Raw genomic sequence first — 18,903 nt, forward strand, 5'->3', positions numbered from 1 at the left:
GGTACAGAAAAGGCCACCAGACCTTGCTGGTGGAAGACTGGACCACAGCAGAACTCTCAAGTGACTTCTTCCTCTGTATTGAGACCCAAGTATCAACGTGGTACACCAACTGTGTCAAAAGACAAAGCAGCTTTATAATTTGAGGAGATGCAAGTCCTAAGTGGGCTCTCATTGTCCCACCGAAACATGGAAAGAGAACAGAAGCCCCTTCAATGCTGTGTTTAGACAGAACAGGGCATTTATGAGAACAAGACAAGCAACCCGATGTCCATCCAGTCAGCTTTGTTTTTTTGTTTATCAGTCGTCTCATCCTATTCCATGCTTGAATGGAAAAAGAAAAAAAAAATCACCCCAAACTTTGGGAATTAATGTGTGGTCACATGGACAAGAGGAGCATGCAGATACCTTGTGAAGAAAATAATGGGAGCATACTTAATATTTAGCACTTCAACTTGAAGAAGCTTTTTTTTTCTTGCACTGAAAGATTCTGATACTGAGCCTCCTAGGTGATCTAGTTCATCTATAAAGACTGCAAGATACTTCATTACATATTACATAAATGGTACTCAAAACAGCTTATCAAAATAATATTTGAATGTACTGTTATTATAAGTCAGCATTATTTTGTCAAGAACCAATTCAGAGATGGCTGATTTTAATGATACATGTATACCAACAAAAATAAGAGAGGGTACTATAATCACTGTATAGTCCTTATGAAAATTACTTACAGGCTATAAGCAATGCAGAAATAAAGTATGTATTACCTTTTTATGGATGTTTAGCATAATTTAATAAAGCCTAATTTTATTTCAGAATGAACACATAGCAGAAGTACCGTTTAATGAACAACCAATGAAAATTATTATTCCTTGCACTCTATTTAATTTTACACATGAAGCCAAAAATCTGTAAACTAAACAACTTGTAGTAAAATTCTACTTTGTCTATTACAAAGGCAGAATTATTGAAATGTTATCTTTAGAACAGCAGTCACAAAATAAAGTCTGCAACAGTGAAGCCTGATACAAAAACAAGTGGTTTGTCCCAAACCACGGGATTTAGGAAATTGCAGGCACTAGAAAACAGTCTCCATATTTTCTTTGCTACTTTTTAATTAAGTGCTGAAGTATGTTACACAAATCTACTTCTCTTAAATTCTCTGCAGCAAGTGATTAAAAGGACGGTTTTTTAAGAACTTGACAGTAAATAAAACCCTTCCAGAAGGAGAAAGCCTCTAGCTTCTTCAACTTATTTTTGTAGTAATGTTTCTCCAAATTATTTGGACTCCTGCTCTACTTGCTCAGAAATATCCATCTCAAGTCCTTGTTTCAAAGTACTAAATTGCAGGAAGGGATCACTAAAGTTTTTAAGTGTTACTTCCCTGTAAGCAACTGCTACTGTTGTGAGACTATGTAAAAAAATAGAACTCCATTTAAAAACTTAAAAACTGTAGAAGCAGTTATTTATTAAAATATGTTACATGGATTTGAAGCAACTATAAATCACTTTTTAAAAAAAAAATTTCTGAAATATTTACTGATTCCTTCTTTTACCTGTATTTTGGAAATGCTTCAGGAATCTTAATGTTCATCACTTGCATCAGTAGAACAAGCACCTTCAGGGCACTAATCTCTTCTTCAGATAGTTTCCTCAGTTCCTTCTGATTAACTTTTAAGATTTATATTCTTTCACCAGAAATAGGTGGCAGTCAAACTCCTCAGATTCTAGATAGAAATCTGAAGTGCTGTCATAGTTTACAGCAGTCATTAAGGGGAAAAGAGCTGTCTCTTTAAGCTATACAAATCACAAGAGATGGTTTCCCTTGTTCATCCTGACAAAGGTTTATTAATTAAAGAAATATGGAAGTCCATAGGACAATCACTATTCCTCCTTCCTCTTTCATGGGGACTGAAGACAGAATATGGCCTAAAATTAGTTCCTTCAAAAGCAGAAATACTGACTTAAAGAGAGACCATGTAGACAAGTTCAGATTTAAATCCAAATTCTAGATTTAAAATTCAAGTGGTTTAATTCACCTATGATACTGTGAGGCACTCACTGCAACACATAATAACCACTATTTACCTCAACAGTATTTTTATAATCAATCCCATAAAAATCTGAATTTTGTCTTTGTTATTCTAATGTAGGTACCTCGGATGCTCATAAAGCAATTACATTTACAGACAACTTATAATATGTACCAGTGGGCCTGGCACAGTGGAAACATTTATATGGTATCTGACAGATAAAAGAGCAAATCCTATTCCTTTTCATTCCGGGTAGTATTCTCAGCCCTACCCAGGAGCCTTATCAAATAGATGTCTTTTACTGCATGCCTTGAAGCTACTTTGTACAAAGAAGGGGTGTATGGAGGAGGAGGAAATTCCAGACCTGAAGCATGTGCCACCTTTTCAGATTAAAATTCCTTGTCAGTTGACTTCCTTGTCAGCAAAATCACAGCCAGAAGTCACTTATCAAAAGTTCTGCTCACTATTCACCTTGCAGACAAGCTCTGTTAACCCTAAAACTAATGACAACATAGGCTAAAAAAACCTTGATATCAAAGATCACCAGTGTAAAATATGAATTGGCCACTGTAATTTCCATAGGAATCCGTTTTTTTTTCCTGCCAAACTGATAACACTGAATGTGTTCAGTGCCTTTGAATGGCAAAATTTACATTTTACAGTTCAGCCACTGCTCCTGCATGTTCAGGTGCATATTAGGCAGGGCACGGTAACAAGTATTGTGAGCTCCTCTAGAGCCATTGCTTGAGAAAGAAGCATTAAGAACTCAAAGTTTGAGGCTGTTGTTCACTACCAGTCCGCTGGTGACCAGCCAACAGTCACCAATAGCCACAGTGTTGATATTATGACTTCTTGTGAAGTCCCCAAGTCAACTGACCTACTTGATCTGTTTCTCTTTTAACTCCTGCTGAGTACCAACTACACTGTCATTGCTGTAACAGTTCTCGGCCAACTGCATAGTAGAACTTCCACTGGAGACATTATTTCTGCTTGTATCAGAGAGTAAAGCTTGTTTCAGCATAAATTATAAACCTATTATCAATTTAGATGTTAAAAAACTTAATTAAGTACTGCAAATGGGAGCGAAGCAAATGTAAGTAGGGGAAAATATGTAAAATTTTTGTTTGTTAGGTTTACTTATAAGCATTTTTGAGATTAAATGTGAAATTTGCAGATTCTTGAAGAAGCCTTATTTCTATTTGCATTAATGGTAAAATGAATTCTCTTTTAGAACTAAGTTCTGAGGCACGCATTTTACATAATTTTGTGTTCTTATGAACATGGGTTTCAACTATATACATAATAATGAAAAACATAATGTCATTTCTACAGTCCCGCTTCAAGGCACAAAACTCAGAAATCACATAATAGTAACCTCCACAAAAACATGAAAAGCATCTTGCATATTTATTTAAATACATACACAATAAATATATGCAACTTGCTTAGTGCTAGAGCAAGATAGAAATCCACTGTTTCCAAAGATGCACTTTTGTCCATTGTTTCCCTTTTCTAGAGCATATCAGCTACTTGGTAAAATATAACATATTGTACTCTGCGCTGCTTCCTGGTAGTTCATATTGACTGAGGCATTTATTCAATAATTAATCATCTCTTGAATTAAATGCTTCCATATGTATTTAGCCACATCTCTGGATGCCTTACATATGCACTACACATTGCTGCAAAATGAAAACAGTGGACTGAGACACTCTAATTTTAGGAAAATGCAAACAACAACAGGGTTACATTTTCTTAACTATTTAATTTTCCAAGGAGAAAATAAAGTAACTCGACAAACAGTTTCAAGGATGGAAACGCTTTTAAGTTGCAATAGTAAAAGACTAAGTGAAAGGTTCAAACTTGTATGTCAATACAGAACTCCAAGTTTGGTTTAAGAATATGACTGAAATCACAATAAAAATACAGCATCTGTACTTCATGTAAGAAACACTTATAATCCACAAAATTAGGAGTCTGTATAAAGGAAAATAGTGATTCCAGTAATCAGAATCTGTGATGCTGGTGCCACGAGCAGGAAGAACATTAAAATGGGATTGAAATTCCCTGCCCTCTTTTATATTTTCTGCAGTTAGCACCCTATTATATACAGTTGGACTATATACAATTGACAGTTCCTAGTCCACGGACACAGACTGGGCCCACTCGCCTAGCTTAGAGGCAGCGCTGTGCAGTGCTCCTGAGACAGGGAGCACTGCAGGGCATGCACTACGCACTCCAACGTCTGCTAGAACAAGCAGGGTCAGAGAATAACCTGGAGGCAACAATATCACCAGATCCGGGGCAGCTCTCTGCTGAAACACCAGGTTAGCTATTCACCACCTTTCATCAGCACATCCCTGCCACGTGGGTATCTCAATTAGCCCTGGTGTTGCTCGCTCCACCTTTTAATACCCTAGATAACCCTGTATAGTGCAGAACATACACAGGTCAATCACAGCACTTGAGGCCTGAAAAATGATGAGTATAGAAGAGGACATGTCTTCTTTTTAGCAGTGTGACCAATCCTAAGCCCGAGCAGTGCCCTGAAGAGCACTGCTTAGAGCCCTTTCTGCTGTGTGCCATGCTTCATTCAGTGCAGCAGCTCCACCGTACAGACACTTGATGACTGCCCCTTTGGTAGCACGGACATGCATCTTCTGGGGTTACCGTTAACAACTCTCATATTCTTTCTCTGGGATATAGTCCACCATGAAACCAACACAGCCTATTGCTGAGATGCTGAGGGGGAAAAAACCCAAAACAACCCGCCCCCAAAAAACCCCACCAAAACCCAGAACAGCTCAAAACCAAGCAAAAATCCCTCTTTGTCCTTTGCTGAATTTAGCAAGTCTGCACAGTGGCAGCTGTAATTTCTGTCACCATCATTTGCAACATAGCCCTCTTTTTACAATTATGTAACTGCAATAACTCTGTTTTCAATAGAATACACATTTATTAAACCCTACAGTCAACAGATCACGTGACAATAGCCAAAAGTGCAGAAAACACTTGTCATTTCCATTCTTCAAATCACCTGGAAAAAACACTACTTGTATTAAAAAAAAAGAAATTGTCCTCAAAGAGCTGTGTGTCCATCAACAATCAGGTCAATGTCATCTTAGCACTGAAATACGAAGACCGAATCTACCTCTCTAGATGGATCATAGTCAAAAAGCTGACCCTTTAGGAAAAAAAAAAAAAAGTGTTTTAAACAAGGGAAGAGGAGGGGAGAGGAGGGAAAAAGAGGAGGAAAATAAGGAAAAATGTGAAAAATGAATGGAAAACGCATGTTTCTAGAGGAGCAATTTACTTTTTTTCTTCCCATAAAACTAGGTTTCCTGGATACTCCAGTAAATTATCATAATTCATTGCATGACCAACTACAAATTGGTCTTTCACATTGCAGTTTCTCATATCAATCCCTTCTACGAAGACAGTACAGACAAATGGCTCGGGAGGTAATCCATTCACAGTGGGAAACAAATTATCCTGTAACAGTATCCACAGAGCAAAGCTGTTAAAATATAAATATCTACTGTGCAATACAAGCACTTCAGAAAAATAAGACTCTTGCTGAATCAAGACTTGGGTTATGATCATGTTCCTTAGAAGTACAATTTTGTTATCAGAGTTCAAAAATCTCACTCTAGATCTCCAATGTCTACACTTATGTCAATTGATATCTAACTAGCACCATTAACCTAAATGGCATTACAAGAACATGTTTGCTTATTATTTTGAATAGTACTATGAAGTATTAGGGCTACCAATAGCTTATTTCCAGAAATGTAGCTGCTCAACCAGTCATAAAGCAGAATTTCTTAATACTAACATTTTACAAGATTAAGAGTTGATACAAGACATGATCTTCAGAACAGACTGTCATTTAAAAATAAATCAGTCTTTTTCTTTTGAATAACCTGTGCCTACTGCTCACCTGTTAATCTTTTATTCTAGAACACTGAGCGTAAGAGCTAGTTATTTTGCAAACATAATATCAGTTTTGATGTATAAGTATCACGGTGACTAACAAAACAGAACATCTCTAAATTCTTGTTTTTATGAAAGCTTCAACAAAAGAATTCCTATTTCCCTAACAGCTACAGATGTTAGGGACACCAAATGTTTCTGGTGGAAAAGGAGAGCAAGTTAAGGACAAGACCTTTCCTGTTACAGTAAATGTGTCAGAATAGAGGCCTGTTACCAAATAAAATACTTTTAAGCCTATCCTTCCCCAGAACTCCATAATGACTAATTCCCACTGAACAGAGAAAAAGAGAGAAGGACCATCAGTGCTTAGAAAAAAGCATCAGAATTACATCATTGCCTGTCTGCCAGCCAGGAAAGAAGATTATCTGAATAGTGAACATCTGGATTGTGTATATAAAGGCAACGAAGGATTTTTATACATATTAGTTCACTGACTTCTACTGACTTTTTATCTAACAAAGAAACAGTAGTGTTACGATACGCTTTTATAATGAAAAAGCAACAGGAATTCCAGAGGTCTGGGTTAGTGTATTAAAAGATACACAAACAGATTTATCATTCACTGCTTCCTTACTATACTTAATTGAAAAAATTTGGCAGATGCTTGAACTTATAATTCTTTCTTTTCAAGTTAAATCAATGTAGTTTGATAACACTGGTTTTCTTCTTTCTGTTAAAACTTCAGATACAAAGATTGCAAGTGACACGATTCTGATCACACTGAAGTTCAAAATATATCCAGTACCCCATCCCAGTACCTTAAAGAGTGCTTCCAAACAATCTTATATGTGAAGTGCTTCAATTTCTTAAGAACACAACTCAAACCAAATTTGTATTTTTGCTTTTTTTTCCCAACACAACATAGAATTCTTCTGCAAGCCACAACTCTAATAGTCGTGTATAGACTCAACTAGTCTTTGTTTAGCAACTCTTTAAAGTTGCCATGCAAAAAAATCAACCTTATTCTAGACTGAAGTACTGTGCAAAGAAACATTCTTACCTTGAACTGTTAGAGTTGCTGATGCTTCAGCTTTTCCAACCATATTTTCTGCAACACAAGTATATGATCCCATGTCTCCTGCCATAACTTTCCGGATTTTCAAGGTATGATCGTCACGGATTTCGTATCTTGAAATACATATAGTAATAAATAATCAATAGGAATAAAATAACTTTGTACAATTTCTGTAAAAGGTAAAAATATGGTGGGTTTGCTCTCAGATATTTTTATTTCTATATTTCCCTTAGAAATAAGAATATATATAGACCCTTAAAAACTGATAATGTGAAAATAAAGTTTTAAAAGCAAAATATATCTGAATATTTGAAAACCTTATTCTGATTTCATTTGCAACATGAGTCAGTTTTACTGATGTCAGTAGAATTTCACTGGCATACTACAATCACAAAGCTCTAATGCACAAGGGTTTAATTGTTAGAACTCTTTTAACAAGTAATTGTAATACTAGTTACTATTCTCTCTATAATTTTTCCACCTCAATGAAGATTGGTTTTAATATGGTTGAAAAGAAAATATTGCTCTTAAGAAGGTCAGAATTGCTTGGAAGTCAAGATAAATCACAATTCATTCAATAATTTTTTTTTAAAGAACAATGTGGCCTTTTACCATTTCCTCTCCTTTCACCACCTTTTTTCTTCTCTTTGTATAATGCAGTCAATGTGTTTCTCTTTATGGGAAGTAGATTTTTCTCTTAAAACACTATAGTTTTTATTAAAGTGATAGACTAGATAAATGGGAAGCTGTACTTGGATGGCTGAAGCCAACTGATAAAAGGTTTCTTCTTCCAATCCCCTCCCCTAATAGGTTTTTAACTGATAATTTGGAATTCAAAGCAAATAAATAAATTATCTATCTATCTATCTATCCATCTATCTATCCATCTGTCTATCACAGAATGCCTTTCTTTTTAATATGGTGTTTTACTTTTTGGATTGAATTAGAGCAATGATAGAAAGAAAAAAAAAAGTTAATTGGAAATGTAGTAACAAAAACATCTATAACCAAGGCAGCTTTCTACATTACCAGACTACATTTTATATTGATTGCAATTCCAACATAGACTTCTTGATGTTGTAATCTAATTTACTATTTGTTATACATTTTCTAAAACTTTTAGTAATTACAAAAGACTCTTCAGGTGAAGAATTAATCTGTATCAGATATTACTGACTGAACTTAGTTATTTTTTGTTGTATTTGTCATGTGTTGTCACAACAAAAGTTTTAGAACAAGACATTTTAAAGTTTCGGTATAAATTATAACTTCAAATAGAGTTCAAAGATAATTAGAAATGTCTTATTTGATAAGCTAGGCCTCCTCTATTCAAGAAAAAGAAATGTTAATGGTCAAATGTTGAATGTTTACTTCAAGCTAGATGGCATAAAAAAGGTAACTCCTTGTACTGCACCTTGCTTTTGGTAATTCCCCATCATCTTTCCTCCATCTTACTGTAGGGACTGGGTCACCTCTTGCCTCACACTTAAACTCCGCACTGTCATCCACAGTTACAGCCAAATTACTTGGTCTCTTCACAAAAGACGGTCTCTCTAAAAGGGAAGGAAAGAAAAAAAGGTATTAGTCCAGCTGTTCTGTGTCTGAATTGCAATCTTCCCTAAATTGTGGCTGTTCGAGCAAGGGGATCCGGGTGACAAATCTGAGGGAGGTGCCTCTGCTGCCGCTCCTCCAGCTCCCAGCCCCAGGCAGAAGATCCGCAGCCCTGCAGACAGACAGCACTGTGAACCTCAGCACAGGTGGCAGACACTCTCAACAGTAGCTCAGGATTCAAGCACAGACTTCCTTACTTTTTACGTATCATTGGCACAGCTAGCTTAGCTAAAGGAAGACACAGCCTACACAGAAAATCTAAATACACATTGATCCTTCAGACAGAAGCAGGCCTGCTGCAAGGACCCAGACAAATGACCACTCATCTGCTGTCAAAAAGACAGAAGACACAAATCAAACATTGTCTCATTGGAGGTTTGGACTCGATGGTGCCTCTAAATCTGACGGCTAAGTAAGGCCCAGCACAGCATCTCTATGAAGTTGCTTGCAGGCGTTAGCCGCAGCTAGTGTTCAGTGCTATCCCTTCCAATGCTACATCAGAAAGCCCTTTTCTTTCACTAGCACACATAAAATAAAATAAGTCAAAAAACCCCCACAATGTCCTCTCTATACTTTTTGTTCATTAAAATTGCTGTTATCCCTGACTTACACTGTAGGACATGGATGACCCAAATCCTGGCTCATCAGAGTCAGATTAATTGCTGCATACTTTTTCTCAGGCTTTCTGAAACAAAATGGGATTTCAGTATAGGCTGTGCTACTCTGGCAACCCAGCTACTAGCTGGAAATTTCAGCAGAGGGATTGACACACTTTCTGCCTGAAACAGGGTTCAAAGCTTTATGGTGCTGGACTATTCACAGTTTTGTAATTCCACATCAGGCTGGAGTGCAGTGAGGTTTGCACACACACAAGGAAGAAAGGTGTTTGTAACAACTTCTGGGATACTGCGGGAAGGATTACGCATTTAGAAAGGCAGTACCAGATGACAAGAGGATGTGTATAAAAGAACAGGAGAGTGCTTGGCAGGTTCCTTTGTCTAAGGCAGATGACCTTTTTGCCTGTAAATCTGTGAAAGCTCTGAGGGAGTTGAGAAGGCAGTGGCATGTTTTGACTTGCATGTATCAAAGATATAAATATCATCTCCCTGGAACTGGAAGGGTCTGAAGCCATTGGCACAACCAGTGTCAATACCCAAGAATACACCACAAAGTTCTCCTAGGAGTACAAAAGCACCAGACAGAAGGATAAAGGGACAATCCCATATTCTTAGTGTCTCACATTTGTGTTTGAAAAAGGTGGTTCTGAATATTACTTTGACTTTACAGATAAAGCTATTCAGTATTAAAAAAACCTTAGTGAATGGTTCAAAAAGGACTGAAGTGGAAATGTGAACTGAACAAAGCCTTATAAAAGAGCTTGCTTTATTCTCGAGGATGTCCACACTTTTGTTGTAGAAAACTTACCTTTGCTTGCAATGCTAGGCAAATAATGTTAGATGAAATAGCAAGTTGATCTTTAATCTGTCAGGTCTAGCCTGGGTTCATAAACAAAAAGTGAGAAATAAAACAGAGACCCACAGCCATGAATCTCTGTGAATTACAAAAATACAAATATAGACACTCCCCCCACCCCAGCCCCTTTCTTGTAGGTGCAGTACAAATGCAATCTGAATGCAAGAAAAGAACATTCTGGATTAAATTTCTGAGTAAGAATAGTTTGGGGAAGAATATTCAACTTAGTTATGCAAGAGAAAAAGGACTGATCTGGTAAGACCAGGACTGCTGCACAACAGAAAAACCCACAAGAGGCACATTGTTCTCTAGATCAATTTCCTAAAGGAAGAGTAATGGCCCAAGAGCTTTTGTCTGCCCATTCATAACACTCTTATTCAAAGGCATAAATGGATAAGGGAAATCAGCCCTGATTTAAGTATCTATCTTTGTCACACAATTATTTGGTAAATACAAGGAAAGCTTAGCAAGGATCACTTTGAAACTTTCTAATATTACAGTTTCTGGCATACAATCCTCTCTCTGATCTAAAGCAGAGACTCAAAAGCAAAAGTTCAACTTCTAAATGACCAACACCCATAAACAGAAGATTTATGCTGAAAGCTTTTAATATATGAAGTCACCATCTTTCTCATGCTTTTTCACACATATCTCAGACCCAAGTTGAAAGAATAAGGTGTATTAAAGATTTCTAGACACAGACTGTTAAGACATTCAAAACTTTACTGTATGTTTGAAAAGAAAATGTTACTAGTTTTCCTAGGCTGAAAATCAGAAATACATTTGAAGGGAAAATGAGATGAAGAAAAAGGCAAAGACAGACCTCTCTCTGCAATGCATCCCTCTTACGGGTGTTCAACAACAGGAATATTTTCCAGCCTGGATTATGTAACAGTCCAGAGCATGACTCCCTGGTTAGTAGTAGACTAGCGATGTGCAGTTAACTGGTACAGTTAACTAGGAGCCCAGTGCCAGGACCTTACTCATGTAACTACAGTTTTCTTTTAATTCTAGATTTTACTTGAAGGATCTAAAAGTCTATTTGACAATAAACTTCCCCCCAAAGTGCTTCAAAGGTGTCTATATATTAAAAAAATAAACAACAGAAACAAAACAGAAACCAAACCAAGCCAAAACCAAAACAAAACAGTATAGTGGATCATAGGAAGTCTTCCTTAGTTTCTAAAAAGTTACACACTATTTTGCTGGATATTCAGTTTCAACAACTTTAAGAGAGAATAGAAACTCATTTTACTATGGAAAGGCCTGCTTCAAATGAAACTCTGAACAGGAGTTCAAGTTACCTGAGTCCTAACTCTAAAAAGTAGTGAAGACAGATGACAGTGCCAAAGACTGACAAGACAGATCTTAAATCTGAATTTAAAACAAAACAAAACAAACAAACAAACACAAAACCCCCAAGAGCCAGGACTACTGCAGCACCACTGTGATGGAAACCAGTGTGTTATGAACGATGGGGCTTGGATATTTTCATCCTGTGATGATAAAATATCTATTCCTTCTGCAGAAACAATTAAGCTATCTCAAGCCTCTCCTACTTTAAAGTAACACATGATACATTTTGAATGAAAACTACCAAAGCTGCATCTACAGTGAGCATGAGGCAATCCTCCCATGCTGAAGGAATTTGGAGATTGTACTTGGAGCTACAGCTTCTTTTCTGCAACAGCAACAAAAAACGAAATTTTCAGCTAAGCTCAGTTATCTTAAACGATAACATACTTTTTGGTGCTCAGAGGAACTACCATTAGGATCACTTGAACAAGTAGACCTGTTGCATCTTTACAACACTCAGTACACACAACTATAAATGAAACGATAATTATTTAAAACAGAAATTTAGAATAATTCTGATTTTCTTCAATGAAAGGGAAAAATTAAGCCTCTCCTTCTTAGTGATGTTAATTTTTTTTTTGCTATTATTTTACAATACTAATCTGGTCAGTGGACACTGGAATGATTTTCAGTTCGAGAACTAAGTAAGAAAGTATTTTCTGATAGCAAAACCAGTCCAAGGTGGACTGCAAAGCCAGTAACTGCCACCCATTTGCTACAATACAACCATGACAAAAACATTTTCAACATAAACATTGAACAGGAAATAGATGAGAACGATCCTTAATAAAAGGCTTACTAAGAAAAAGTTGTACATTTCCATTAACACAGTCTTAAAGGAGGAGTTCTTACCTAAGACAGTGAGCTCCGCAACTTCACTTTCACGTTCTCCAACCATATTTGTTCCAACACAAACATATTTTCCAGCATCATTCTTTCTTGTGTATGTGATCATAAGCTTTCCTCCTCTGATCTAGGGCAAATCAAGGATAATAAAAAATATTTAAATACAAATTACTGATTTAATAATATTTATTAATGTGAAAAAGGTTGTGTTACAGATAATGAAACAAAACAGTGATTTTCCAAATCATCCAAAAAAGTGAAAAAAAAAATTACTATTAACCTAATTTCCTTCTCTTATGCAAAAAGCTTTCCTGTTAGTTTTACATCAGGATTTTAAAATCTCTCGGATTTGGATCCCTATTATTCTTTTCTTCCTTCTGTGTAATGTAATACTGGCTATTTGACAGCCTGTTTAATGTTTGTTGGCCAGAAGGACTACAATTCCTATGTACTACTGCAGTTTGATACAATCAGGTGGAGAGTAAAAATCAGGACTAGACATAAATCCCATTTTCACATCAAGTGCTGCTATTACTTCTTGACAAAAAATACGTGTACATTTTTGTACTGTTGGTTATGCTTGTTATTATTCATGAATTTTGTGTTTGTTTTGGTTTTCATTTTTTAAGAAGCAAAGGAAAATTTTTTATTCTTTAGTTCTTCACTTCTAAATAAGTAATTTCAAAGGTCGATAAGCATCAGGGCAGAAGCAATTAAATCCTTACTGGGAAATGAAGAGCATTCTGCTCTTAATTCTGAATTCAGTTTTTGGAAGATAATGGAGTTTCAATAACCCCAAAATTAGAAAACATACTTCTCCTTTGTGATTCCAAAACTTATTTTTTACATAAAATATATATTATATAAAATATGAAATAACTTATTTCCATTTAGTAGTATTTATTCTCTCACTTGATTGAAACTTGTGCAACCATTTTGCCAAGGTTCACCAAAATACAGCAAAGTAAAAAAAAACACATACCATTTTTACTTTAATATACAAAAACATTACTTAATTACATTAATTATATTTTTAAGTGAGCATATGCTTATGAGTCCAATCACATGAAAACCACTGCAGGTCAAGGGACAGGTGGAAGTACATAATAAATAAAAGCCACATATGAAGCTACATGAAAGGGTCTAATGTGGTCAGTGACAAGGAGAAGAGTGTTCTCAATATGAGGTATTTTGCTCAAGTTGCCTGCAGCTAGAAATCTATCCCTGAAAATCTGACATCTTGAGCAGCGTTGGGCTCTTATTATCATTGTAAGATGTACGCACACAAAGATGACAGTCAGTTATTGAGATAAATGAACATCCATGTGTAACGTAAATAGCACTGCATACAAATTTATTTCCGTTGCCTTTGGCACTTGTTGTTCAAAAACAGAAAAGATATGTCCTTTATCATCCAGCAATCTACTAATGCTGAAATTTCAATGGGGATTTGAGGCATGAAGAATAAAAAAAATAAAGCTGACCTGCAAATACACATTTTTCAAGGATTTGTGTGCATTTTTAGATTTATGACCGTCTGAACTGGTATGCATGAGAACCAAACGTAAAATATAACTAGAAGTCTATCTGTATTTATTCCTGTTTTACATACCCCTAAATCAAAAAAAGGTATTTATTTCCAATTAATCTATGCAAGGATTTTTAAAAAACCCCCACAATTTTAGAAAGATTTCCACATGTATTTGGGGTATTTGTATATCCAGATACATAGGCAGAAATACATACTTTTCATGTATAACAGTAGTGAATGCACTGGATTTAACAAAGAAAGGTATTTACATATCACAAGAATTTAGCAACTCAGCTGATGATTTCAAATCCATGTAAACTGAAAGCAGTAATGTTCACACGTGTCTTAAGAGCTTAAGTTCTACGGATGGTTCAGTAGCATTTGTGCTCCTCTGTGATTTTAGCACTTAAGAAAATCCCATTCAAATCCATTACAATATGACACAACCGTATATTTTGCACAAATGTAAAATCCAGCAAGAAGTATCCTAAGAATTTCTTCTAGGAATCACCACAAGACTCTCTTCAAAGCATAGATGGAGAGAAGCATTAAAGCAGAAACATTTTAACAACTAAAAACATCACTGAAAGCTGCTTTTCTTCTAAGTTATTTGAGATTTACATAAGGAAGGAGAGGCAGAGGAAACAGTTCCTCACGGACATTGAGGCAGACTTCCAAAGACGTGACATGCCTACTGAAGGAAGCTGTGCTTCCAAGATGGAATTCTGAATGCATTTTGTTTATTTTTCCTAGGGGTTTTCCTTTGTTGATCTTGTTTGTTTGTTTCCATAAAACAAAAGAAGGGTTTAGAACTTTAGCTACAATGATGGCTATGCCACATTAAATTGTGATGAATTACGCAGTTACAACAAAATGCACCACAAGTACATGTGGAATTACATGTCTGTAACTAGAGCATTCACAGATGGCTAGAAGAAAGCGTACTTCTGCTGTTGGGTCACTACCAGTGTTTTCCATTAAATTTTAAGAATTAGGTATCCACCATCTCAGCAGGATTGATCAGGCCCTTCTATTTATTAACAAGACATTGCAAATCAAATCTGTAGTTATGACAAATTTATGTTCTCTATGTGCAGTGTTTGTCACTTTTTCTCTGAATAGGCAATCCTACAAATACCTCTAGACTGTAGACCAATGGCTTTAAGTAACAAAGTGCACAATAAAGTAAATCCATGTGAATTTTTGTAGGGACACAGAAAGAATCACTGCTACATTTCTTTGTCTTACTAACTTACACATCCACTGCTGTAAGTTCATATCCAGTATTCAGAGCAGTAAAGAGCCAAATCACCTTTGGGGGCTGTATCTGAAATCCTGCAGATTAGAACTATTCATAGGCTGTGGATACTTAATCAAGGCGTTTCAATTTGAGTGCTTTGGCTCTTCTCATATTTGTGCCCCTGCCCCAGAATACACCAGCTGGACTTTATATAGCAAATGATAAAAGGGTTTGAAAAAGTGACAGGCAGTGTAACATTTCATCCCAAACTTCCAGAAGAACCGTTACCACATTGAATACAAAGAGAAGTCCTTTCTTCCTAGCAAACAAGATACAGCAAACAGTTTTATTACACTACTCTGGTAGATACCACATATTATGGGAAAAGAATTGCTTTGCTAACTGCCAAAGCTTTAAGTTCAATTTCGAAAAAAAGATGGAAGCAAGTATCATGTTTCATTTATACAGAAATGATGCCAAGGCACTTTTTGACTTTTCACGCCTCTTCGGGATTTTGTTCTGTTCTGTCCCCACCAGCAAATTTATCAGGGCTGTGCAAGCAGAAAATACAAGAATAGCACTGAATACTGATGAGAGAAAGAGACTGTAATCAGAGGTTCACACATGATCTTCAGTTGCCTGTAACACATATGGATTGCTGTATGTATGTTAAGAGAATATATGGTGACATGGTGACATACAAAGACTTATTGAAAGCTATTTTTTAGTGACCTGCCCGCCTGACCATATTTTGCTCCTCATGAGTAAATTGTTCATTCAAGCAAGTCCACTCCATTTATTTCTTTAAAAAATAGTTGGAGATGATCATACAGAAAACTCTAGGCACCCACAGAGTTAACTAGGTCCAGAATTGTAAATTGTGGCCACCCAGCAGCAAAAAATCATATACAAATAATGAATCAACTCGCTCAGCCAATAAATCAAATCCATAAAAACTTACCCAAGGGTTCTACAACACACCACCAAGTATTCAGTATAGCTGTACACAGATATATATGCTTATTCTAAGACCATATTTTATATACCTATGTGTGTTGTGTGTGCATGTGTAAATTTCTGTATGTATAAGTTCACACCCATCTGTCTGTGTTAAGAAATACTTTTATATATGTGGGTGATTCATTTACTTTTCAGAGAAATGTGCTATGAAATATGAGAAAGAATGAAGCCATGAGAGAAATGCATGGGAAGTTCAAATATAAAGGCGACCAACATTTTTTTTTAACTTTCTTTTAGCTCATAGTTTCATTCTATGTAGTAAATGAAATCTGCTCTGTTGCAAAATAATTCTAAAGCAAACTTAAATCCATAAGAAAATGAAATTTAGATTGTAGAGTGGAATACTGACCTCTGTTTGTATAGCCAGGGTTTTTACATATGTAATATTACAAATTTTGCATATTTCAGTTTTCTACAGTACAGCATACATAATATCACATTTTATTTAAATTAAATGCGATGGTTTTGTGATACCAAATTGTCAGACATGGTCTTTACTTTAAAAACATACCATCTAATTATAAATGACAATAAAGAAGTTAAAGAACAAGGTGAGTACAGGCAATTGTAATTAGTAGTGTCACCAGTGGTAGATACAAGTAAAATTGAGCTTTTATTTCCTAGTTAGGAGGCACAGAGTTTGCTCATTACCCTCTGTGTGGTTTAGCATCCCAAAACACCCAAAACAGATTAGTATATCACTGCAGCATAGACTGTAAGGAATGGAATGTCAGCAATAGAAGAAAACTTTGCAGTTTTAACAAAGTTGAGTATAAAAGAGTATAAATGAATACCTATCTTAAATTTTTATTTAAAAATTTGTATCTTGTTCCAAGCCTTGTGAATCCCGTGTATCCTACCTTACCTATTATAGCATGTTTAAATATCAGACACTAGACATCAAAATGTGCTTGGAATAGGTCTTAAAAATGATTAAAGTTTTTTCTCATTTAACTTCAAAGTTCAGACAGAGGAGTCTGTCATGCTTTCGGTTCCATTCTCTGGGACCCCAGGAAGGTACGTGCTGCCTCCTCCAGATCAAACAGACAAAAAATTCTATCTGAAAGAAGTTTAAAACATACTTTCAAGTGGTCTTCCTGTGCTGTAAATCTCTCATGACAAAGTGCAACTCAATTGTTCCCCCCTACCATACAGACCAACAAAACAGTCTTGCAATGATGATAGTCCTGAAGGTAGAGTCTATAAAGGATGGTGCAAAATGCATAGGAAGACAGCTTTACTTAAAAAGAACGAGCATTTAAGGTAGATAAAATGACATTAGATTCAAGCTGCTGCTTCTGGCACCCCTGTCAATGTGGCCAGGATACATTAGAGTCAGAATTGTATTCAAGTCCGCTCATGAGAATGCCTTCCTCTCTTTTATGGCCTCATTATTAATGACTGCATCTACAAGAAGATGGATATCTACAAAGGCTTAAGGGTTATCTGTGTCCCGAATTGTCTGGTGACTTCAGAGGCAGCTGAGCCTCTGGCATTACCACAAGACACCAAATATCAAAATTACCATATGTGTTTGATACTTTACCCAACTAACAAGAACGTGGAAACAGCCAAGATACATGCAGAATGTCATAAATCAACTTCAGAAAAGAAAAATCCATACCTCAGTATCTACAGTTTTCAGAAGTTTAAAACTGTAACAATGCCAAACTCACTTTCTACAAACATTTGGTTTTTGTTAATCACAAAGGAAGATTTAATTCAAAATAGGCCGTATTGGCTCACATTAATCAGAACTAATTTCTGAGCAGACAGCTATGTTTATATAAAAATATTTGAACCAGTAAAATACTTTCCTGAAACATTTTCATGGCTACAGTACAAAATATTTACTATGTAATACTTCCTTTCTTATTATAAACCAAGATTAAAACAAAAGCTTTAAATCTGCTCTACCAAGATCTCAAAAAAAAAAAAAAAAAAAAGAAAGAAGCAACAAACATTTGCCTCAGAAACTTTTTCACAATGCTATTTACTGAGCACAGAAAACAGACAAAACTTAACTAATGGGCAACACATAAGCACATCCTATGGGTCAGCAAAAATATGTGGAACTAACCAGTCTTTCTGCAACACCCAATGAAAGTCCAAATGAGCCCAACAAGGGAATAACAAGTTTCTAATGACAACTACAATATTCCTCTAAAACTGTAAATTTAAATTCATGCATGAATCTCCCCTGGATGCACTGGTTCACATGTAGCTTTCACTGCAATCAGTGATTGAAATCAGTAAAAAAAAGTGAACTTGAGCTGAACTTGGTGTCTGGTATGTATTCACTTCTCTCCCCTTAAGCAAGTCAGATGATTTTAAGTATCTGTTACCCAGGAATTTTCTTTTAAGCATCACCACCACTGTGTTACTTACACACCTCCAATGATAAAACCCCAGACCAGCTGGGGTTAATTTGACACACAAAATCTCTCAGTTTTTACTTAAGTTACCTAAAGTATCACAAATACAATATGGAAAAGTAAACCTTACAAACCACAAATTTTAAAACATGTAACAAACTCCTACCTGGTAACCATAAAGGAAACAACATAGCCCAAATCTACAGAGGAATTTAGCTGCTTGTTTCCCCCTGAGAATACCTACACTGCAAAAGACAGACGCGAGGCCACTTTGTGGGGCTGTGTCAAAAAGTCACCAGGAATGAAGCCAAGGGCAGGTTCAGGCCAGCTCTCCAGGGACCTGAAGGGCCCAGTCACACAACCAGACTGGACTCTGCAGTGACTTTGCATGCTGCAGAATATGCCTGAAC

The 18,903-nt window shown here is 36.0% G+C and overlaps 1 protein-coding gene across 1 annotated transcript in view; it reads right to left on the reverse strand.

Moving 5' to 3' along the window:
• The window catches only part of ROBO1 (roundabout, axon guidance receptor, homolog 1 (Drosophila)), a gene marked incomplete at its 5' end in the record, with an annotated part of 88,088 nt that extends 73,629 nt beyond the window's left edge, over nt 1-14,459 (reverse strand). Inside the window, 4 exons of the mRNA XM_010079699.1 lie at nt 7,027-7,154; nt 8,456-8,594; nt 12,334-12,454; nt 14,443-14,459. Of these exons, the coding sequence (XP_010078001.1) occupies nt 7,027-7,154; nt 8,456-8,594; nt 12,334-12,454; nt 14,443-14,459 (405 nt within the window). The remainder of the gene's footprint in view (nt 1-7,026; nt 7,155-8,455; nt 8,595-12,333; nt 12,455-14,442) is intronic.
• Nucleotides 14,460-18,903: the final 4,444 nt, after the last annotated feature.

Source organism: Pterocles gutturalis, unplaced genomic scaffold, assembly GCF_000699245.1.
Source record: "Pterocles gutturalis isolate BGI_N339 unplaced genomic scaffold, ASM69924v1 scaffold17764, whole genome shotgun sequence".
Classification (NCBI taxonomy): Eukaryota; Metazoa; Chordata; class Aves; order Pterocliformes; family Pteroclidae; genus Pterocles; species Pterocles gutturalis.